Genomic DNA, 22,051 nt, shown 5'->3' with positions numbered 1-22,051 from the left:
CACTAAGGATTTTGATGCCAAGGCCCTGACAGGCTCTGGATGTTCCAGGTGAATCTGGGGGGGAGCATCCATAGGAGCTGGTCCCCACTTCAGCCATGTCTGGCAACTTCTGGGCAGCTTGGCAGATGACTCTCACCCCCCCACACCTCCCATTCCCTTTTGTCCCTCTTCCTCCCAATTTGGAAGTGGTTACTGTGTCCATACCAAAACTACTGTTCTACTGTAAATATCAGAACTCCTTGCCTTACGGAGCCGCACTGTCCTTAAAAAGAATCAGTAGATCATGGGGAGGTTTCGTTCTGTGTTGATGTGAGTCCATGTGTGGCATTCAGGTTTCTAATTCAACATGTAGGCTGTTTCTGAGGGGCTATCTTCTAGGAAACACTTCTGAGGGATGGAGGTGGTTTTGAATGATGCCCTCAGACCAAATACAAGGAAGTCTGAGGTTGTCCAGCAGAGCCTGTGTATATCTAGAAGCTGGCTTGCTATATTGCCCTGTGGATCTTCTGTACGTGATAATTTGTAGGTTGTCTTTTCTGTGGTAGTTGTAATGTCTAGAAAGCTGATGCTGTTGTAAGAGTATTCCAGAGACTGATGGAGAACTACATAGAATAGAAATTTTCCACAGTCAGCCTACTGACTGAAAAGGCCATCTCTGTATCTTAGATATAGCACAGGTTGAGAACTAGTTATTTTGAATCACTTCCTCATGGTAAGCCACAAATAGGTGGGTATATTGTGTGGCCATTTTTCTGCCTACAGCCACACCTTTATTTTGAACATGAAGTTGTCATAGGTGAGGATGGGCTTTGTGAGGTGGCAGGTAATTTTGGGCTGGAAATCTGAGTGTCATCTTGCTTCTGAAGGTCCTTGAGGTAGGCTGAGATGCCAGTCACATATAGGATATAGGGAGGCAGGTTGGCAGCAATGTTGGTGGCAGTAGGGTCAGGCTGTGCATGGATGAAGTCGAGTGTGTCTTGAAGGAATCTGGCTCTTGAGTGATGAGATTTGAAGGTTTATAGAAATGCTGGCAGTTCTTCTGTGAAACCACCATCGCTCTTGGGTTGGATTGTCTTTTGGTGAATCTTTTTAGGGTGTATAAACTGAGTGTTTGCCCCAATAAAGAAAGCCCAGAAAGCCCACCTCCGGGTGTCCACCACTCTGTTGTCCAACCAGTGCTGAGAAGGGTAGTGAGGTGCTGGAGTGTTGATAATAGGCCATGGGAGAGCTGCTGGCAGGGTGCTTTTAAACCCTTGTCAAAGCACTTGTGTTCATGGCTCTGCCTGCCACCAGCTTCTTACCCCATAAAAGCCACGTGAGGTGCTCACATCAGGACAAGACTGCCAGAAAGGGCCACAATGCACTGCTCTTCACTGGCAGTGGGAGGGGGGAACATGAAAAAGTACATAAAAAGCATCTTTCTCTCAGCTACAAATTCAGTCCTTGTGTCCTTTTCCCTTCAGTATCTAATCAAAGTGAATGAGATCAAAACCAAGAAGGGGGTCGGCTTGCTGCAAAACCACATCAAACATTGCAACTCACAGTTCAAGTAAGAGCAACTGGTAACTTTCATTCACTCCCTTTCATTCCAGAAGCACTAGTTTTTAGAGGGGATCTGGGAGGTAATCAAACTCAAAAGACCTAGAGTTCCTTCAGTTAGCTCTGCCTGGCTTGTAACATGCTTAAATTCCTCTTTCCCTGGAGGCGGTGGAGGCAAGGATCTGCATGAGATGTGTTCCTTTTCTTTAATATGACATTTTTGTAAGCCAGATAATTCGTTTATAAAGCACATCACAGAAATCTGAGATGTGGGGGAGGCGGAGTGCTGAGCATTCTGCCTGAATTTACCTGGCTCCAAGTGTTGTTAAAATATGTTTCCCAGCAAAATTTTTGTACTACAACTATAAAGGAAAAGTGCTAATTGCTGAAGACATGATGGGTACTGAGGGAGGAGCTCAGGAGAACCTGGAGTGTGTATGGTTTACAGTCACTGCTAATAGCAGGATTTCAGAATATATTCTTACATTAGCTTCTCCTATCAGTTTTTTCCAGGAATGTTTAAACACAACATTAAAACTTAAGAAGTTTACAGAGAAGCTCATCCCAGAGCTGCAGAGTGTGAGTATGCATCTTAACTTCAGTGCTCCAAGTGGGATGCAGAGATCTCTGTCTCCAGGCCTCTTTTTCCTCTACTGAAGCAGAGCTGAGGGCTTATGCAGTTCTTCACATCTATTGATCGTTATTTCCTGAGGCTCTAACATGTAGTGGCCCCTCTGCAGGAAAACTTGGCCGTCAGTGGGAGTGGGGAAATTATGCTGCCTGTACCCCTGGGCACAGAAGGGGAAGAACAAGCAGAAAAGAAGCACTAACATGTTCATCTGTCAAAGCCCTTGTTGCTTTTCAGGCTCTCTGATTTTTCATTTGTGCTCTTAGCTTTCTCTGTCCATTGCTGGCAACTCAAGCTCTTAATGTTTTTCTTCAAAAGCTTTGCTGAGCTCTAGAGGCCATTCTTAGAGGGCTGTGTAAGCCTTGTGACCTCTAGCTTTTGACTTTGGGCTCTATCAGTCATATATGGCCTGGAGACAAAAAGAGTTTTTGAAAAGGGTAAGGCATAGGATGGGTTTTCAGATACAGTTTAAACACTCAGGTCCCAGATGGCATGAAGTCCACCAAGTGCAGTAGAAAGTTTATGTTGGTTTCCCAGTATTTCTAGATCGGAGTTCCAGTTTGCTTGGCTTGCCAGGGCTTCCCCATATGTCCAAGGAAAGTCATGATTTGCAGAGAGGCCTGGGATGTGTTCATCACCCAGTTACTGCAACAGTGTCACTTGTACTCATCTCCCCTGGTCCTGCAGCATACGGCTCCTTTGGGCATCTGATATTTTGTTTGAATCCATTTGCTTTATCAGTTACCCTGTTTGCTCCATAATTTGTAATCATTCATATAATGATCAAAAAGAAAGGAGATGCCAGCCCACAGCCAAGGGGAAGGACCTGAGCACAGCAAGCAATGTCTTATGGGTTCCTCATGCAGACAAAATCCCAGGTTCCACTTCAGGGCCACATTCTTCCCCCAAGATCCCTGATGGAAATAAACTTTTCGATGGCTTGGAGTCCTTTTAATTATTTTAGTTACTGACACCACCAGAGTTAAAAAGAACAACTACAGTGAATGTCAAGCTTTTTGTTGCTTTTACACTGTGGAGAGCTATTTTCTCAGAAAATAACATGGTTGCTAGAATGCAGAATACTCTCCCTGTGGTCCGGCGTTGCAAGAGAGTGCTCCAGGCCCTGGGGACATGCCTCCCTCCCTCCCTTTGTAGCTGTTTCTGTTGAAGTGCTTCTGCACATGCCACATACCATGGAATAGGCCTCGGTGCGTCCCACAGAAACAGGAAGGCATTGAGGGCAGAAGGTTGCACGGAGGCACCTCTGCTTCTCCAAAGAGAATGAGTGGGATGTGGCAGCTGAGGCAGAGGCCTCCTCCTCCCATGCGAGGGGCTTACTGTGCTCTGGCACCTTTCAGATGAAGATTGGGCAGGATGAGGAGAAGAAGCAGCTGTGCTCCCTTCGAGATCAGCTGAAAACGGCATTGCAGCTGGAGCAGAAAGAGGTAAAGTCTGATCCTTCTTCCAAGGGGACTTGAGACAGTTGCACTGCAGTGCCCTTAAGGGCAGGACACAGCAGTAACTTATCTAGTCCCTGCGCTGTCCCCTGGTGTAGGAAGCTGTGGGGTTTCTACTCAGCTATGGGAGAGGCACAGGGTCCCTGGCAGTCCCGCAAGGGCATGCTCCCGACTGGGAGTGGTGGGGCAGGTGTAGCCATCAGGCTAGCATGCTCCTGGGGTGCCTGTAGCTGGGTATTATCTGGTTACTCCCTCCCTCCTGCTCTAGGCAATCTCTGTCCCAAAGCAGCTCTATCAGAGCAGCTGCCTCCTTGTGTCACCCTGGCAGCATATCCCAGACATGCGCAGGCCTGGTTGCCACATCCCTGGGAGACACCCAGACTGCCAAGGTACCAGTGAAGTGATCCCCTGAGAGGGGATGGCGTAAGGCAAGGAGGGAGCAGGGGGACAGAGCTGACATCTCTCATCTGCAGCACAGTGGCGGCAGCCCTGCCCCTGTCTTTGCCTCTCTGCCCAGGGGCAGTGGTGGGGATGGGATAGGGACTTGCTGCTTTTTCTCTTCTTCTGCCAGGATTCTGGGAGCAAACAGGCAGGGTACAACATGCACCAGCTGCAAGGGAACAAGCAGTACGGCACAGAGAAATCAGGGACCCTCTTTAAGAAAAGTGATGGGTAAGTTAGGATGCTGTGTGCCCCTTTCAATGTTCCTTTGAGCAGGTAGAATGGCTGAGCCACAAACCTGGCCTGACTTCTGCACGCGCCTCCCCATCGCGGGAAGGAAGAACCGCCTCCTCCTGTTTGCTTTGAGTGGGGCTCCTACCACCTTCATCCGATGCCCCAAGTTCTCGAGCTGGGAGGGACAGGGAACAGTTGGTGCCTCTCCTCCTCTCTCGACCTCTCATGACTCTTCAGACCTCCCACCATCATCTTTGCCAGGCTGAAGAGCCCTGACCCCTGCAGTCGTTGCTTGTGTGGGAGCCATTTCACACCTCGGGCTCTGCTCCTTACTCTTCCCCCTGCCTCTCCCTGCCTGCTAGGGCTCTCTGCCATGAGGGCGGACTCAGGGGGTGGGTGCGCTGGGGATTTATGCACTGGCCTGGTGATGTTTTCTGATCTCTTCTCACTTCCTTTCCTCCCCAGTCCTGACCTGTCCTCTACCTTTCCATCCTTTGCCTCTGCCCTCAAAGTTCATGTGTTGGGCTCAGCTGTCTGCACAGTGAGAATTAGGGGCAAGAGCGGAAATGTGGGGTGGATTAGACACAGTGTGAGTCAGTGTTTCTTTTGAGATGATATCATGGGCCAGAGGGGAGAGGGAGCCAGCAGAGAGGCTGGGTTCCTGTCACACTCCTTTGGACTACCTGTAGCACTGCCTGTCCTGTGCTCATTTCCCAAGAGCTGTATCGTGAGCTGCTGGAAACTGCTCTGCTGCTTTTGGAGAGAGGATGTTCTCCCAATGAGTGGAAGCAAGGTGGCAGGGAATTGCAGGGCCCTGCACTGGGACATTTGCGCATGTGGGAAGGACCAGGAAAGGCCCTAAAAGACCTGAAACTGGACAGAAAGTAATGAACTGGGTTTATGAATCGTGTTCACCTCAGATTAAAGTTCAGTGTCTTCCCCCTTTCAAGTGTATCTTTTCAAACTCTTCCCTGTATTTTGGTCTGCCCAGAGTGACAATCCCAGAGAAGCCAGCCTGGGCAGCCCAGCGTGTAGCAGTTTGGATGTAATGGTCATTGGTGTTTGCAGAGGACTCCTGGCAAGCCCAGGGTGAGCTGTGTGTTCTGCTAGCAGAGCCTACTCCTCTGAGGGATGCTGTGTGCTTGTATCACCTCCACAGCAGCTGTGCTGCCCATCTGTGCAAGTGTCTCCTTATGCCCTTTGCCATATGCCAGGATCTTCTCAGCTCAAAGCAGACCCAGAGTGACAGACCCCATCTGTGGCAGCGCAGCAAGCATGTCTGATGAGGAGCTGTGGCCTCGCGCTGTCCCTTGCATGGCTCTTGTGCTCACTGATGCTGCACAGGGCTGTACGGCATGGTCTGCTCCTCTGCATGGTGGGATTCCATGTGGGTCCTCTAAATTCATCCTTTGTTCATTTCCAGGTTGAGAAAAGTCTGGCAGAAGAGGAAATGCACCATCAGCAATGGCTACCTGACTATCTCTCACAGCACGGTAGGAACCACTCTTTCCAACCCTATGCTGCTGCTGCCTTGGAGCTGCTGCCCACCACTGCAGCAGCCTCACAGCATGCCGGTGGCTTGCTAGGAGCCTGGCAGAGCTCTTGGTGCTTGCCACGCTGGGCTGCCCCAACGTAGCATCAGTGGGGATCTTTCCACTAAGACCTAAGTCCCTGGGACCTGAGAGAGTTTTAGACAAACACAGGAGGGCCTTTCCTGCCTCTGTACATGCAGGAGTGTGAGCCTGGGGACTGGGTGCTCCAAGCATGGGGTGGCAGTCCAGTAAGGAAAGGTTGGCATTACTATTTGTTGTATTGCTCTTGAGAGCGGAGCCAAGGATGAGGTGCTGGGCACAAGAGAGATTCACTGCTCTTCCACTTGTGCAGCAATCTGAGTCACTGCAGAGCCAGGCGGTGATAGTTACTGCTAGGCTGCAGCCCTGTGGTGCTGGGAGCACTGAGTCTTCTTCCTTCCTCTCACAGCTCAACCGCCCACCAGCCAAGCTGAATTTACTGACATGCCAGGTGAAGCCGAGTGTGGATGACAGGAAATGCTTTGATCTGGTTTCACGTGAGTCCTGATGCCTCTTCCGCACCTCTTCTGCCTCTGGGATGAGTCCAGAGAAGTGGCAGCAATTTGTGTTCAGAGGTGTAGGCCGAGGTGAGGTGAAGTTCTGCAGCTCTGAGCCAGCTAGGAGGTTTTCCCTGGGAAATTGTGTTGAGAGGCAGCTCTGCTCAGAAGCAGCAGTGCACATGCCAGATGTGAGATGGACAGCACTGCCACAGGGCAGGACAGCATCGTGGGGGGGTACACGTGGACCATGCAAGCATAGCTCCTGGGCAGCCGCTTAGCTAACATGAGTGTCCCTCTCTCCTGATACAGGAACAGGTCCCTTTGCCCGGGGTGCACCATGGAGGGACTGGGACCAGCAGAATTATAGGCAGTGGTCACCCTAGGTGCCTGGGCTGGAGCTTTCTGTTCCCTGCACCTGGCCTTGCTGAGCCCAGCTCAGGCTTGTCCTGCAGTGAGCCTGCTGGGTGAGATGGAAGTGCGGGGTGGATAGCTCTCTGCAGTCCTTCCAGGCAGCCCTGTCCTACTCTCTCAAATCAAGCCCTTTTGGACCTGGGTTCTCCAAGACCTAAAGGAAAATGGCTCTATGTGTTTCAGATAACCGCACGTACCGCTTCCTGGCAGAGGATGAACAGGAATGTGTTGCGTAAGTACTTCAGGCAAAGAAGGCTCACTGGGGACAAAAAGTGCTCCTCTGGCTGCTGATGAGGAGCCAGCTCTTTGGCTAATGAAGCAGCACCCCACTGCCCCTTGTTTGATGCCCTTCCCATCCTCACTGTGTCCCGGTCACTCTGACTGGCTGGTCAGCTTGCAAGCAGGGCACAGGGCCCAGCTGAGGCCTTTGGCACCCAATTTGCTGCTGGATTCACCTTCAGGAGCTTTCTGTTCAGTGGTTTTTGGGCTCTGTGGGCTTCCACCCTTCCTGGCAGTGCCTGGCCTGGCTGTGCAACAGTGGGATGAGCCCTGCTGCCCTCCTTGCTCAGCTCCCTGTAGCCTGAGCATGTCGGTGCAGGGACCCATTCCTAAGAGCAGCTTTCTGCCCATGCAGCTGGGTGTCCGTCCTCAGCAACAGTAAGGAGGAGGCGCTGAACGTGGCCTTCAGCAAGGCACAAGGCGGTGGGGAGAGCAGCAGGGAGGAGCTGACCCGGGCCATCATTGAGGAGGTTAAATGCATGCCCGGGAACAGAGAGTGCTGTGACTGCTCAGCGCCAGGTGAGAGCCAGCCCAGGACTGTGGTGGCCATTGCACAGGCTGCCTATGTTTCCTCTGCCTGGGGTCAGGCAGAGCTCTGCTCTTCCCTCTGCAGCATCCAGCTCTGTCACAGCCCAGCCTGTAGAGACCCACGGGTCTGGGGCCTTGCCCTTTGCCATCGTGCTCCCACAGCTCTTTGTTGCCAGTTTGGTACCAAAAGCAGTCCTGCTGCACACGTGTGCCTTGTGCCCCAGTACCCTGAGGCTGCCGGGAGGGCCGGCGGGTGGGAGAGGCAGGAGATGCACACCAGCCTAGCAGTGTTATCTCTACAGATCCCACTTGGCTCTCCATTAACTTGGGCATCCTCATCTGCATCGAGTGCTCTGGGATTCACAGAGAGATGGGTGTGCATCTTTCCCGCATCCAGTCACTGTCTCTGGACAAGCTAGCAACCTCTGAATTGCTGGTAGGATGCTGCCAGAAATATGCTCTGTCCCTATGCCTTCCCCCCTCCTGTGGCCCCCCTGAATCCAGGAAGTGAATTTGCTGCATTTTTCCCCTGTGAAACGAGCCCATCCTCAGCTGTTAACCTGGGGGGTTAGCGGTTATTGTGTCAGGAAGTGTCATCTTCAAAGAGAAGAGGAGGGTGCCATTTCACCTTTCCTGGGTCATCCATCCCCCACACTCAGTCCCTTCCCCCAGCTATGGCATCTCATGGAGGGGAGCTGAAGGGCAAGTCCAAGCCCAAACTGGGGTAGAGCAGAGTGTGGGAAGGGCAAGGGAAGGGAGGATTTACAAAGGGCCCTGATAGCCTAGGTGCTCATGAATGACATGGCTGTAGGTAGGTCTGCGATGAGGGCTGGCTGGGGAGCTGCTAGCAGCTGGTAGGTGTCAGGTCAAGGAATGAGAGTGGCAATGATCATTGCTTGCCTGGATATGAGCCCAGGACCTGGCTCTGGGGTTATACTGCTGGGGTTGACAGATCTCACCATATGTGCCATTGGGCATACTCATCCTGGGAGCCATTCACTGCCCCTTGACACGTTGTCCAGATGAAAATAAAGAGCTGAAGGTCAGGGTCTCTCACTGTGAGCTCCCTCTCCTGCTGCCAAGCATGTAGTGCTGCATGTCCTATGGCACCTCTAGCTTGGTTGTTTTGCAGCTGGCAAGGAATATTGGCAACTCCGGCTTCAATATCATCATGGAAGCAAATATCCCCAGCGCTTCAACGAAACCCACAGAGCGCAGCGATATGTAAGTTGCGCTGCAAGAGCTGTTGTTTGTGGGAGATTAGGTACAGGGCCCTTGTCTGTGTGCACATGCTTCATGGGTCTATTAGTTCCCCATGATAACCAGGCACATGGTTGCTGCCTAATCTCCCTGCCCAGATGGTAACTTCTGTTTAGAAGCAATTTCATCAAGCCCAGCAGGAAAGGTCTGATAAAGGAGAGTGGAGGGGCAAGGAAGACCCAGCAGGATGGTGCAAGAGGTGGCTTCAAGGTCAAGACAGGGATCAAGGAAACAGCACTAGAAGGGGAAAGGCATGAAGAGAAACAAAAAAGAAATGGAACTGCCAAGCAGGATGACCCTGGCTGCACACGTTAGCCAGGCAGGGAAGGACAGAGTGATGCAGTGGGATGGAGGAGAATGAATTGGTGCAGAGCAGTTCACAGTGTCCAGTGGCTGGGGTCCAGATTCGGTGGGTTTACTGTAGGCATCTAGCAAAAGGAAAGAGAAAACAAGAGGCTTGTGGGCATCGTAACGTGTGGCCAAGTTACTTGTGGTATAAGTGCAGAAAGAGAGCAGTCTCTGAAGACTTCCAGTCTGTGTTAGGTGCCAGCTTCTTTCACTGAGTGTGTGGGGACCTATCGCTTGGTACATTCACTGTGGATGCAGGCCACAAAGCCCTCTTCATCCTGGAAAGTGCTCCAGCCTCTAGGCTCTGCAGAGGATGGGTGAGATCTTGGATGGCATAGTTGGTCCCAGGAATAACTCTGGGCTTCTCTGGGGCTTAGCACTGCAAAGCTGGGGTGCAACAGAGCTCTTGGGGAAGCAATTCTTTTGTGGCAGCCTTTTCTGCTTGGAGCGTTCCTTTATATACCCTGGGCATCTGCCCCACAGATCCTCCAGCAGGTCACTGCTTCTGCTTTTCTTGAATTCTTCTCTTCTCCAGCTGGAGGTTCCCAGCTTACGAAGTCATTCCTTGTCTAGAAGCTGTTCCCTTTCCTTGATCATTCTTTTCTGGTCCGTGCCATGTGGTGCTTCTCATGCCTCGTTATTTCCACTTCTTCCCTTAGTTCTCACTGTGCAGTCAGCTGAGTCCAACACATGAACTTTGAGGGCAGAGGCAAAGGATGGAAAGGTAGAGGACAGGTCAGGACTGGGGAGGAAAGGAAGTGAGAAGAGATCAGAAAACATCACCAGGCCAGTGCATAAATCCCCAGCGCACCCACCCCCTGAGTCCGCCCTCATGGCAGAGAGCCCTAGCAGGCAGGGAGAGGCATGGGGAAGAGTAAGGAGCAGAGCCCGAGGTGTGAAATGGCTCCCACACAAGCAACGACTGCAGGGGTCAGGGCTCTTCAGCCTGGCAAAGATGATGGTGGGAGGTCTGAAGAGTCATGAGAGGTCGAGAGAGGAGGAGAGGCACCAACTGTTCCCTGTCCCTCCTAGCTCGAGAACTTGGGGCATCGGATGAAGGTGGTAGGAGCCCCACTCAAAGCAAACAGGAGGAGGCGGTTCTTCCTTCCCGCGATGGGGAGGCGCGTGCAGAAGTCCCCCTGACCCAGCACTGCAGACATGCACACTTAAAATATATGCAACTCAAGGTCTCATTTAATTACGTAACTCCAGGAGAAGAAGCTTTAAGAAAACCACAGTGTTTCAAAAGTTATGAATGCTGCTATAGAGGAGTCTGGGGAACAGAAGAGAGACAGGAAAGGTGTGAAACTGCCTAGCAGGTCTCAAGGAGAGAGAGGGGAAGTAGCTGGGGCAGTAGAAGAGGAGGAGGAGTCACTGTGCCACTAGATGCTTGCTCAGTCTCTGTGTGGGTCCTAACTTTTGTTCTTTTGGTCTCTGCCAGGGCCTTTCGGAAAAATTTCATCATTTCTAAATACGTCGAAAAGAAATATGCAAAGAGGAGCCCTGCTGCTCACCATCCAGGCCTCCCAGATGCCGTCATGTACAAGGACATATTTTCTTTGCTCCAAGCTTATGCTGAGAATGTGGATTTGAGCAAGCCTGTGCTGGCACCTCTGCAGGTACGGCTCCCCCTCTCTAGTGCAACAGAGGGCACAGGAGCAGTCCTGGTACCATCACCAGATGGGGGTATTGCTGGAAACTAGAGGCATCCAAAAAGGAGGTGCTCACAGGGAGCAGAAAAACAGTCCTGCTCCGCTGAGGGGATCCCTGACTCCAGGGGAGGCTGAATTCCCAGGACCCATGGTCAGAGCACCCAGCACCTCTGCCCTCCTATTCCCAGCTCTAGCTGGCAGGTACCACCTGGAAAAGGGTGTTTTGGTGGGCTGGCAGGTGCTTCACCATCGGTTTCATCTTGCTTCTGCAGCAGCTTTGACAGGGTAGGCAGGCAATTAGACTTTTCTCCTGGGGAGCTGGACACATACTGTGGCACAGCTGCTGCTGGGAGGGATGCCAGCATGCAGCATCCAGACAGTAATTCTATTGACTGCTGAATCATCCAGGCAATATTAAAACCATCCTTTGCTTGCTTAAAGCAAAGACGAATGTGATAGGGACCCTGCCCTTGATGAGCCTGCCTACCTACTGTCCGTGCCTCAGCAGTGTCCTCCTTAGCCCCCCTCTCCCTGGGATCCTGTTGTCCCCCTTGCAGACACCAGGCAGTCCCGTGGGTCCATATGAGAAACAGCTTTGCTCTGTTCTCTCCAACCTGTCCACAAAGGTCCCTGTGCCCATGAGGGAACAGAGTTTGCCAGGGAAAATGGTGCTTTCTGTGGTCTGAGAGTAACAGGTAGATTTGAGGGGGGGGGGTAAGTAACGTCACAACACATGATAGTGTTTTAACCTACTGAACTGCCTGTGTCGACAGAGCCCTCCCCACTGTCTACATGCTGCAGGCCAAAAGTCATAACCAGAAACCCAAGAGTTTTTAAAGGCAAATTCATAACCAACTGTTGCTTGTAAACTTCTGAACAGATTTCAGACCCTCAAAATGTCCAAGTCTTACTTGGAAATTGTAGGTTGAAAATTCAGAATAGCATTTTTTTGTCTGAAACTGAAGTGTAAATCCTTGCTGTAAGCGCAGCCCTAACCTTGGAGGTGTTTGCTCTCTGCCTGTATGGGAAGCTTGTGGGTGTTGCCCAGAGAAAAACTGAAGGAGCAAAATGCGGAGAAATACTTTCAGAACTGGAGGTCCTGGGACAAACTGGCAAGCGAGAAGCAGCTCTGCAGAGAGCAGCTGTTGCACATCCTGGGGCACTCAGTGGCAGCCAATGAAACCACGAACTCAGCCAAGTTCTGCTGATGATGTGGGGAAAATCACCTTTGGTTGCCTCAGTTTCTACATGTGAAAAGGGGATGGTTAGTCCTTCTTCATGAAGCCATCAGAAATGAAAACAAAAAGTGCCAGCAAAAGGGCAGATGTTAAGAAAATAAGTGGCTCAGCCCCTAATAAAAAGGTGTCAGTTGCTTTAAAAGGATATAAGGGAGGATGAGGAGAGTATGATTAGAGAAAGTTTCCTGGAGAAGTGACCCATGGATCTACCTCATGTTAAGACAGCACTGGAGTTCTAGTTGACCTTGCTGGATGTGGCTCTGAAAAGACACCGTCAAACCTGTTTCTGTTCATCTGTTGGAGGCTGTTGGGGATGTAAAATGTGTAAAGACACCAATGCAGATGGGGGAACTGGCTGATTTAACTTTTCGTTTCTGTAAGCAAGCAGCTCCTACTCCTGCCTGTGACATCTGCTTAATACTGAATTGCACATGCTCACAGACTTTCCAAAAGCCTTTGACTAACTCTTCATGAGAAGTTCCTAGGGTAAACCAGCAGCCAGTATCTCTCATGTTTGCAGAGTGTCTGGTAGGTTGGATGCTGGCCCTAGGAAGTCCTCAGAACTCCTCTAGCATCATAGCTGCTCCTCCTGGGATCATGCAGTTCCTAAAGCACAGGAAGGACAGAGCTCTGTTTGCAATGGAGATGCTGGCTGACACAGTCTCATCCTGTTGCTTGCTGTATTTTTCTTGTTTTCAGGAACCTGGGGAGACCATTCTCCACCTGGCAGTGCTGTTGTCTGATCGAACCTCTTTGCATATCGTTGATTTTCTTGTGCAGAACAGGTAAGCTCTTGACACCTGGTCAGGCTGTCATGAAGCCAGTGCTAGTGAAAGGTGCAATACTGATTGTTTTGGAGATTTCTTCTACATGCTCCCAGAGAAAAAGCACTGGGGCAGGCATCCTGACAAACATGCCTTGGGCTGGACTTGGGATGACTATCCCTAGATCAGAGGGTCCTTAGGTTCCATCATCTCCTCTGGGTCTTTGTTGAGGTGTGGCAGTGGTGATGATCCTCTAGCCCTCTCCAGATGAGGTGGGAAGAAACACACATGTGCAAACACCAAGCGGTGTTTGCTGTGCTTGGGTAAGCTGTTCTTCCTAGACACACTGAGACTACTCATCCTCTGCTGCAGCGGGAGCCTGGCAAAGCAGACAGCAAAGGGGAACACGCCGCTTCACTACTGCTGCTCTCACAACAAACCCGACTGTGTCAAGCTACTACTGAAGGCCAAAACCAGCATTGCCATCAGTAAGTGGCTGGGGAAACCCCCACCTGCATGCAGGTGGTGCCTTCTCAACCCCTTTCTGGAAACACCACCCTGAGCCTTGTTAAACTACTCAACAATGCTTGTTTGCTGCTGGAGAGTGGTGACTTCCAGAGAGACTCTGGAGAACCAGACTAATAACAGCTTTTGGTGGGGACCCTGCCCTTGAATGAGGCCTCTTATCATGTCCAATCAGGTGTCACACTCTTCCCTCTGACACTGCTCTGGGTTTGCTCTCCGTGTTCAGGGGCACCCACACACCCACAAGCCAGTCAGGCCTGCCTCTTGGCATGCACGGTACCCTCCCTGAGACGGGCTGACCAAGGTTCCTGCCCTTGGCAGTCTGGGACAGAATTGCAGGCTCTGCTCTCCAGCTCAGAGCTGGGGCTGCATCCCCTCTGCTCCTCAGAGAGGGACCAGTGACACCCCAAGGACTGCCTGTCTTCAGGGAACTCTTTCCTCTGCCCCAGTTCACTTCTCCCTTTCTCAAGTGGAAAGCCAAAGGCCTGCCTGTAGCTGGCAGCTCTGAGGTTATTTCCTTGCTCTCTGCAGCCTGAGCTCTCCTGAGCAGGGGTTTATGCTGGGGTGTGCTCCCAGAGCTAGAAGAGCAAGAGAAAAGTGGTCCGAGCTGCTCTTCCACACTCAGCGCATGCACAGCAGAAACTGTGACAGACTTGGGTTTTATTTTCAAAGCCAAAGCTGAAATGCTGGGGAATGGATAGGTTTGCCAAAATGCTGGTTCAGAAACTGAGCATATAATGGTGCTCAGGAATCCAGATTACAGATCTGGTCATTTATACTGCACGTGAATCCCTATCTCCTCTTCAAAACATTGAATTGAGCTTTAAAACTGGAATCCTTGTTGAAATGGGAGATCACAAATCTCATCATCCTTAGGTATCAGCTGAGTTTGTAGGTACACTGAGTTACTCCTTTGATGCTTCTCCCCCCCTTGTTTCACGCTGCAGAGGACGGTGCAGTGTCAACACCTAGGAGAACAGAGGAGATGCTGCAGGGTGGCAGGGAGCTGTACGCACCTCCCGCAGTCGCACAGTGATTCAGCAGCCAAACTTCCCATGGCCCAAGGCACGCCAGGCGCAGTGGCACCTGCCCCATCTCTGCTGACTCCCCCCACTACCTCAAGCTTCTGGAGTCCCTAGCATGGACCCTGCACCAGTCTGGGATGCCCTGCAGACCCTTGGACACCGATTCCCTGGGGGCAGGAACGTGTCCTCCAGCCACCTGCCCCCTCCCTTCCCCGGAGTCCCCTGAGCTGCCCCCTCTCCCCAGCCTGCCTGGGGCCTACCAGGCTTCACAGGGAGGGCCTGGTAGGAAACGAGGTTGCAAAAGTATAGCAACAACGTAGCAGATCTCAACCTGAGCCCTCATAGGAGGGGATGGTTGGCTCTGCATCTGCCTTTGTACCCTTTAGGCTCTGGCGGTGACTGTGATCCTTTGTCTCTCTATCCTGTCCCGTCTCTGCAAGTCACCAGGATTTACTCACTGTCCTTTCTCTCCTTATCTGGGTGTCTCATTGCTCCTGTCCTCTTTTAGGCTGTCCCTTCTTTTAAGCTGGTTCCTCTTTGCCCAGAGCTGTGTGTCCTGAGAAGCCGCATGTAGATATGTCAGGGTGTGAATGACCTGTTAACCTTGGTGCCATCAAAATGTGCCTCCCTCACAGCCCTTCTTCTGCCCTTTCTTCCTCTTGGTCCTCCCACACCAGGCATTCCCACTCCTCCTTTCACATGAACCTTAACATTTTTATTGCAATTCTCTACAGTCTCCAGAGACGTATAGGCAGGTTTTGCATAGGGTCCCTATAAACAGCATTATTCTTTGCTTAGTAAAGCACAGAGAGGGCTCATAGAGTTCATGACTACCACTTTTTCCCACAGCTAACGAAGCAGGCGAGACGGCCCTGGATGTTGCCAGGAGGATGAGACATCCCCTGTGTGAAGAACTGGTAAGAAATCGTGTCTCACTCCCTCTGCTTTCAGGACATCCCAGCGGCACGGCGTGAAGTGTTGGCAGGACTTGTGGACCTGTCAGGTCAACGCCAGTGCAGGGCTGCGTTCGGCTGTGAGGGAGAGCGCTGAGGCGGGGGGGACGGGGGGACACTGTACGGCTTCCCGCTATGAGGGAGGGAGCTGAGCCAAGGGGGGACCGTGCGGCTTCCCACCGTGCAGGCAGCACTGCCTCGGCCCGCTGCAGTCTTGTGGCCCTGCTTGGCAGCTGGAGACTGCACAGACAAGTGAGTCTGCCCCTCAGCACCTCTGTTGTCTGTGTGGGATGTGGAGGAGGAGTCAGTGGGGGCTTAGGGAGGAGATGGCCCAGCAGTTTTGGGATCCCTCAGAGCAGGACAGTTTGGGATAGAACAGACCAGAGCAGTCTAGAGGTCATGCTGTGCTGTGAGGGGAGAGAGAAAGCATCTACTTGTGCAGTCCAAGAAAACAGACCTGCTGGCTACACAAGTCTCATTTCTGCCACACCCTGAACTGTGTATTTGGAGATCTTTGCAAAAACCATGTGCTTCCTGCTTTCCAGGCAGGAAATATTGCTTGCAGCTTGCAGATGTTTCTCTGACAACTGAATGGTTGGAGCTGTGGGCAGCTGTGGCCTTGGGTGCCAGCTGGGGGTAAGAAAGGGCTGGGTCCTCAGGGAGCTCCTCTGTGTCTCAGCTGCTGCAGGCCCAAAACAATCAGTTCAACCAGCACGTCCACGTGGAGTACGAGTGGTGGCTGGGCCAAGATGACATATATGAGAGTGACGAAGACCTGGATGAGAAGGTGAGGTCCCTCCGTGTGCCCAGGCAAGGCAGGTACAGCCTGGCGTGGGCCTTGGAGGATGTGCCTCTTGTCTGACACTGAGCCACTCTCTGCTCGCAGCTGCTCACCTCAGATGGACTCTTGTCGTCTTACCCGGTAATGCTGTTCCTTGTGAAACTGTCCACTGAGTGTTTCCCTGTAAATGAGGAAAACAAGAGTCCTTTTTTTTTTTTTTCCTCAAGTGAACTTACTCCTGTCTTGGAGTGAGAGTTTGGCTCTGCCACCCAGGCCCTTGTCTGTCCTCTGCCTCCTTGTTGTGGGGGCTGTTCGAATCTGTCCTGCTGTCTTCCGAGGCCTGTGCCCAGGGCCCAGGCCTTGTGGTGTTGGGGGTGGTTCAAGATGATCAGGAGCCAGGTCTGTCACTGTCCCACAGCCCCAGGCAGCTTCGGTGGCCTGCACTGGTGGTCCCAGCTGTCCTGTGATGGCAGTGCCACACTGCTGTTACATTCTGTCTCCCTGCCAGCCCCGTGCAGCAAGCATGGCCTGTAGCCCTGGAGAGGGGCTAAGGGCCATGTGTATCACTGCTGCCTCCTGTTCTCATCACTCTGGAGTGGTCAAAGACTCTTGTATTTGCTGATCACCCTAGCCTTTCTCTCCTTCTGTGTTCTCCATTTAACATGCAGTATCTGTTTCCCAGCTGGGTTCTCTGAAGAAAGAACGTGCTGTGCGCCCTCAGAGCTGCTACCATCCACCTGCTTCTGCCTCCAAGCAACAGGCAGCAGGGGCAGTGCCCCACGGGAAGTGGCCAGACACCTGTATGTCACCGACCCACCTCCACAGCCTGGACATACCACCAGCCCCCTCCTACCCACCTCCCCTCCCACCCCAGTGGACAAGCCCTGGTAAGATAATGATGTGGGAAGCTTTCATGGGCTGGCAGGGTCAGGACCTGGAGCCCGTGCAGCATGGCTGCATCAGATCAAGATCATTTCGGCTGCAGCTGGGCTCCTGATGATGTGTGAGGGGTTGTCCTGTGCCATAAGGTGCCATTCTGTTCTCTGCTCCTTGCGGGAGGAAGGCTAGTTGGTATTGGCTGGTCTTTCCCAGCACTGATTCCCATGTGGGTCTTTGCAGACCAGCATGGAGCACGCTCACCCTCTGGTGCTCTTAGGATGCACACTGCATCCTCCCGAACTTTGCTGTTACTGGGAAAGGCTGAGGGGCAGATGTTTAGAGACAGGATTGGCAATACAAAGCTACTAGTAGAAGCAGCAACATTGCAGTTCTGGTCCTTAGCAAGATTCCCTCCTGCTGTCCTTGCCCAGGCTTTCTCTGATGAGCCCAGGCATCCTGCTTTCCAGGAGACTTGCCAAGTCCTGCCTGACTTCCCCTCCATCTGCCCCAGTTGTGTTTCCATGATGCATTTCTCAAGTCAGACCTGCAAGCAGAGAAATGAATATCACTGTCAATGTATCTGCTGATTTCTGCCTGGAGCTTCACTCCCAGGAGCCTTGCTCAGTGTCAGCTTGCTTTCGACTCATGATTTGTTCCTGCTCTGTGTTTAGCTCCCCAGGAGGCCCATCCACCCCTGCTTACCAGCACATCTGTCTTTACTGAGGACACAAAAACTGGGAAGATCCCACCTCTCTCTCTGAGCACCAAGCACAAGCGCACATCCTCTGAACCAGTGCCTTGGGTACCGCTTAGCCCTGAGCAGCCCAGCCAAGTCAACCTGATTTCAGGTAATGAAAGAATTGGCTCAGGAAGAGCAAAGAGCCACACCGTGCCTTGGGGATTGGCCTTGCTGGTGGGAAGGGCCCTCTGGAGGTCTCCATTCCATCACCCACTCAGAATGGGGCAATCACCCACACTGGTTCAGGTTGGTTGTGGCTTTGTCTAGCTGAGCCTTGAAGTCTCCTAAGGATGGAGGTCCAGGCCAGGGACAGACTGGTACCCTGGCTCCTAGCTCAGCTGCAGGTGAAGAGGGCTAGAGGCCAAACCCGAGCCACCCTGTGCTTCAGGGTGAGCTGTGCACTAGGCTGGGCCAGTGGGGGAATGCTGCACTGGGCTTTTTGCTCAAGACTAAAGGACCAGTTGGCTGCTTCCAGAGGGCTCTGGCAATATAGGATCTTTTCAATATGTCAGTGGTTCATTTTTTTCCCATTTAGAGGCTGGATTTTTCTTGCCTGTGGGTTCTTTGGTGGGGGAAGGTTCTCCAGAAGTCGGAGGTAATTTTCACTGCTGCTGCAAGGCCTGAGGGCCTTGTTCATGGATTAGGCCTGTGAGGCCTCTTGCTTGGACTCTGGGTTGGGAGAACAGTGTGAAGTAGCACTGAATTGTGTGCTGACAGCTGAGACACAAGGGGGGCTCCCTGCACCCAGGAAGTTAGGTGGGAGCCAGGCTCTTCTACGATCACAGGGCTGTTGGAGATGCTGAATCTGGAGAAGCGAATGACCCTGTCCCCATCTTTCAGCCAGTGGATTTGTTTTAATAGGTGCCCATGGCAGAGAAAAACCCTCTCTCTGCACCCCAGGCAGGGTGGCAGGTTGGGGGCTGAGGCAGTGGCTCTCAAAATGCGAGCTCTTCAATAAGGTGGCTGAGCACTGTCAGGCGCAGCTCGGGGCACCCCAGGTCCTGGCCTGCTGGAGTCCCCAGGTGCCCGGCCCTCTCCTCTGGGAAACAGCCTCTTCCCAGCAGAGCTCAGCCACAGGGGGAGTGCTGGGGGCAGAGAGTGCCAAGCACTCATCCCACAGCAGCCACCCCCTTCCCCTGGTGCTGGCAGCTCTCAGGGCACCTTGGAGCTGTGCAGCCCAGCTCCCAGCACAGCTGCTTCCTTACGCTGCTCCGGGAGCAGTCCCCCTGCACACCCAGCCAGCAGCGTGCCAGTTCCCTTGAGAGCCAGAACAGCCACCCCGCTTGCCTTTCCAGCTTTGCTGCTGCTGCTAAAGCTCCTCTGCATTTTGCCCTTAGCACTAGCTCATGCCAGCCCATGGGCCTGCCCGCTTTACCAGATGCAGCCCAGCAAGGTAAGGACACACACTGCACAGCCTTTCCTTTTGTCCACCACATGGGGCCCCTCAGGCCCCATGTCTCAGGCCAGATGGCCCTGCCTGGTAATGCTTGTCTCACCCTAACCTCCGCTCTTATTCCTTCTGCTTCCTCACCACATCCTCTTACCCTGCTGCCCCTCTCTGCCCCATCCCCAGTCCCACTGCTCCATTCTTGCTTTCCAGCTCCTGCTCTGATAAGGGTGCTTGTTGCCCATGCTGTGCCATGGAGCAGGACCATGCTGCATGGTGGTGCCAGAGTGGTGGTTGCTATTGTCCATCCTGTGATGAAAGGTGGGAGGAGATGACTGGCCTGCTTATGTCCTAGGTGCCCTGAAGGCAACAGGCTCCTTCCATATGTCTGGCCCTAGAAAAGTGGGACAACCTGACCCACACCAGCCCCTCCAGGAGCCAGATCCATGTTCTGTCCATGCTGAGGATGCTCCACCTCCTCTTCCTCGGAGGAGCAGTCTGGTAGGTGATCAGCGGCCAGGGTCAGCTTAGTTCAGCTCCCGCATTTGCCCAGATTTATCACCTTTTGTCTTTGAACTGAGCTGGAGTCTGACCTAGTAAACTCTCTTCCCACCACTTCTCCCATGACTCCCCAGCATTGACAGGTCTTTACTAGGTGCTGGGAATGCTATGCACAGAAATGACTAGGTGCTCCTAATGAATGCTGGACCTATGGAGATTCCTGTTATTTACTACTAGCCAAAATCCCACAGGCTTTTCAGAGAAAAGACATGTGGATGATTTCAGGTTGCTGGCAAGTCAGGTGTGCTTTTGGACTTGGAGGAAGGTGTGATGTCCACATTGGCTTTGCCTCTCTGTGATCCAGGTGACACCCTTCTCCCTGCAAACGCCATGATGCAAAGCCCAATTGTAAGGGGGAGCTTGTTTGGGTTACCTGGTCTTGGGGTTGAGCTTAGCAGCACCCCCTATCTTCAAATAGAGCTGCTGCGAGGGAACCAGGGCCCACATAGTACAACCGCAAATGCTCCAGTCCTGGGGGAGAGGGACAGATGCCTCTAGAAGGATGTTGCAGCAGAGGGAGATCTCTTCTGGATCCCTGTCCCACTCAAATTCCCAGGAAGTGCCTGGGAAGCACTGCCTCTCTCTTCCCTTCACACAGTAAAGCTCCCTGGCCTTAGCCTTCCTATTCACTCATCCTTGCCAGGGGCTTTGGGATCAAGACACTGAAGCTATTTTAGTTTGTTTCTGATGAAGCTGACGGCAGAAGGGATTGAGCTTAATGATGTTCTCTCTCCTGCTTGCAGAACAGACTGCTGCTCCGCAGGGTCCGAGCTCTCTACGATTGCAAAGCTGACCGTGAAGATGAGCTGACTTTCTGCGCAGGCGAGATCATTGTGGTGTCTGAAAAGGAGGACAGCAACTGGTGGGTGAGTGAACCTGCATGTGCTGAATGGCTCTGGGATTTGCATCTGATTGTCTCCTCTTTCCATCTGTCTCTTGCCTCTGTCTCATATGTGCTGCGCTGATTGTTATCTCCTACTCTGCCTTCCATCTTCCATCTTTTTCTTGGCATGAACTCCTGGTTGTACCTGGGCAACCTGCTCCCTCTGTGGACACCACATCGCACCCTTTCCCTTTTTTGCAGTCTGGACAGATGCCACTATGTTTGCCTCCCACTGCTCATGGCCTGGCCATTCCCCTCGCCCATGGCAGCTTGCTTGCCCACCCCAGCCAGCCACCCTCTTCAGGGGCATTGGAGACCACTCACTTATTATCCATTTTTGGCTCTCTCCAAGGAAGGCAGGTCCTCAGCCCTGGCATTAACAGCAGGGGAGCAAGGAAACTTAAGGACCTTAAAACTGTCATATCCTCTGCTGCAAGTGACAGCTGGGCACCAGGTCTTCCTCAGTACTTGGTAGGCTGGTATCCCCAAAGCCAGACTTCACTGGCAGTCCCAGCCACTCCTGCAGGCTGTGACTGCCATGGTCCGGAGCACTGTTCAGCAAAACTAAAGACCAGAAGGACCTCACTGTGTTTCAAATTTCTTGCAAACCTGAGTTTTCATTCAGGAATGCTAGTGCAAGCCTGCTGACCAGGACTTTTGCTGGCAGCAGCACAGTTTCCCCAAGGCAAGGAGGAGGGTTAAAAATGGATGAAAATGCACCTTTCCTCTACATCCCCGGAAGATTTAAGCAGTAATCAGTAACTGTAGTTAGTGTGTTCCTGGTCATTCAAATACTTGCAAACAGCAATTACAGCCCTTTATCTCCTGCCCTGGATGAGTTGATTTGTCTCAGTAAATCAAAATAACTTTGGTTTTATTATTTTTCTTCTGACGTATTTTTTTTGTAATTAATGCAATTAGTTTTAGAAATAATAATTTAAAATTGCTGTAATTATTTTTAAAATTCTCAAGGGGGTTACAAACTACTCTGAATCTGCCTCTGACTCCCTGATCAAGTCTCAGCCTGTGGATGGCAAACGTGAGCCTCAGGCAAGAGCCTATATGGAAAGGAAATCTCCATCCTGAGTCCCATGCTGAGCCCAAGTGCAGAGATGAACAAGGTTTTCAGAAAGAGAAGCACATCTGAGGGTTTCACCACATGCTAACTGTCACCAGTAGCTGATCAACCTTATTTAAAAATTGTGCTCTATTTCTACCCCAAATGTATCCAAATTCTCCTCCCAGCCACCAAATCTGCTTCTGTATCAGCTGCTAGACAGAAGAGCCCTTTCTACCAGAAATTGATCTTAGCCAATGTTTACATGCCAATGATCAGATCTCCTCTTGAGTTTCTCTTCCGTAAAGTAAGTGGAAGTCTCTTTTTTCTCCTTCTGTAACATCAGTTTTCACAATTTGTATTTTTTCTATCTCTTTCCCAGCTTTCAAACAGCCTTTCTAAAGTGCAGAT

At 51.9% G+C, this 22,051-nt stretch overlaps 1 protein-coding gene across 1 annotated transcript in view; it reads left to right on the top strand.

The window, feature by feature from the left end:
• LOC112983157 (arf-GAP with SH3 domain, ANK repeat and PH domain-containing protein 2-like) overlaps window positions 1-22,051 on the top strand; it is a 36,777-nt gene that overhangs the window by 12,838 nt on the left and 1,888 nt on the right. Inside the window, exons 7-25 of the mRNA XM_026100069.2 lie at window positions 1,464-1,549; window positions 2,043-2,118; window positions 3,526-3,612; window positions 4,196-4,296; window positions 5,723-5,792; window positions 6,280-6,367; window positions 6,965-7,013; window positions 7,416-7,579; window positions 7,891-8,024; window positions 8,721-8,812; window positions 10,638-10,815; window positions 12,786-12,871; window positions 13,223-13,338; window positions 15,250-15,317; window positions 16,033-16,140; window positions 16,817-17,021; window positions 17,685-17,861; window positions 19,495-19,640; window positions 20,444-20,566. Of these exons, the coding sequence (XP_025955854.2) occupies window positions 1,464-1,549; window positions 2,043-2,118; window positions 3,526-3,612; window positions 4,196-4,296; window positions 5,723-5,792; window positions 6,280-6,367; window positions 6,965-7,013; window positions 7,416-7,579; window positions 7,891-8,024; window positions 8,721-8,812; window positions 10,638-10,815; window positions 12,786-12,871; window positions 13,223-13,338; window positions 15,250-15,317; window positions 16,033-16,140; window positions 16,817-17,021; window positions 17,685-17,861; window positions 19,495-19,640; window positions 20,444-20,566 (2,154 nt within the window). The remainder of the gene's footprint in view (window positions 1-1,463; window positions 1,550-2,042; window positions 2,119-3,525; window positions 3,613-4,195; window positions 4,297-5,722; window positions 5,793-6,279; window positions 6,368-6,964; window positions 7,014-7,415; window positions 7,580-7,890; window positions 8,025-8,720; window positions 8,813-10,637; window positions 10,816-12,785; window positions 12,872-13,222; window positions 13,339-15,249; window positions 15,318-16,032; window positions 16,141-16,816; window positions 17,022-17,684; window positions 17,862-19,494; window positions 19,641-20,443; window positions 20,567-22,051) is intronic.

The sequence above is a fragment of the Dromaius novaehollandiae genome, chromosome 16 (genome assembly GCF_036370855.1).
Source record: "Dromaius novaehollandiae isolate bDroNov1 chromosome 16, bDroNov1.hap1, whole genome shotgun sequence".
NCBI classification, from domain to species: domain Eukaryota; kingdom Metazoa; phylum Chordata; class Aves; order Casuariiformes; family Dromaiidae; genus Dromaius; species Dromaius novaehollandiae.
The sequence above is the reverse complement of the archived record's forward strand: the minus strand, read 5'-3'. Positions and strand labels throughout refer to the sequence as shown.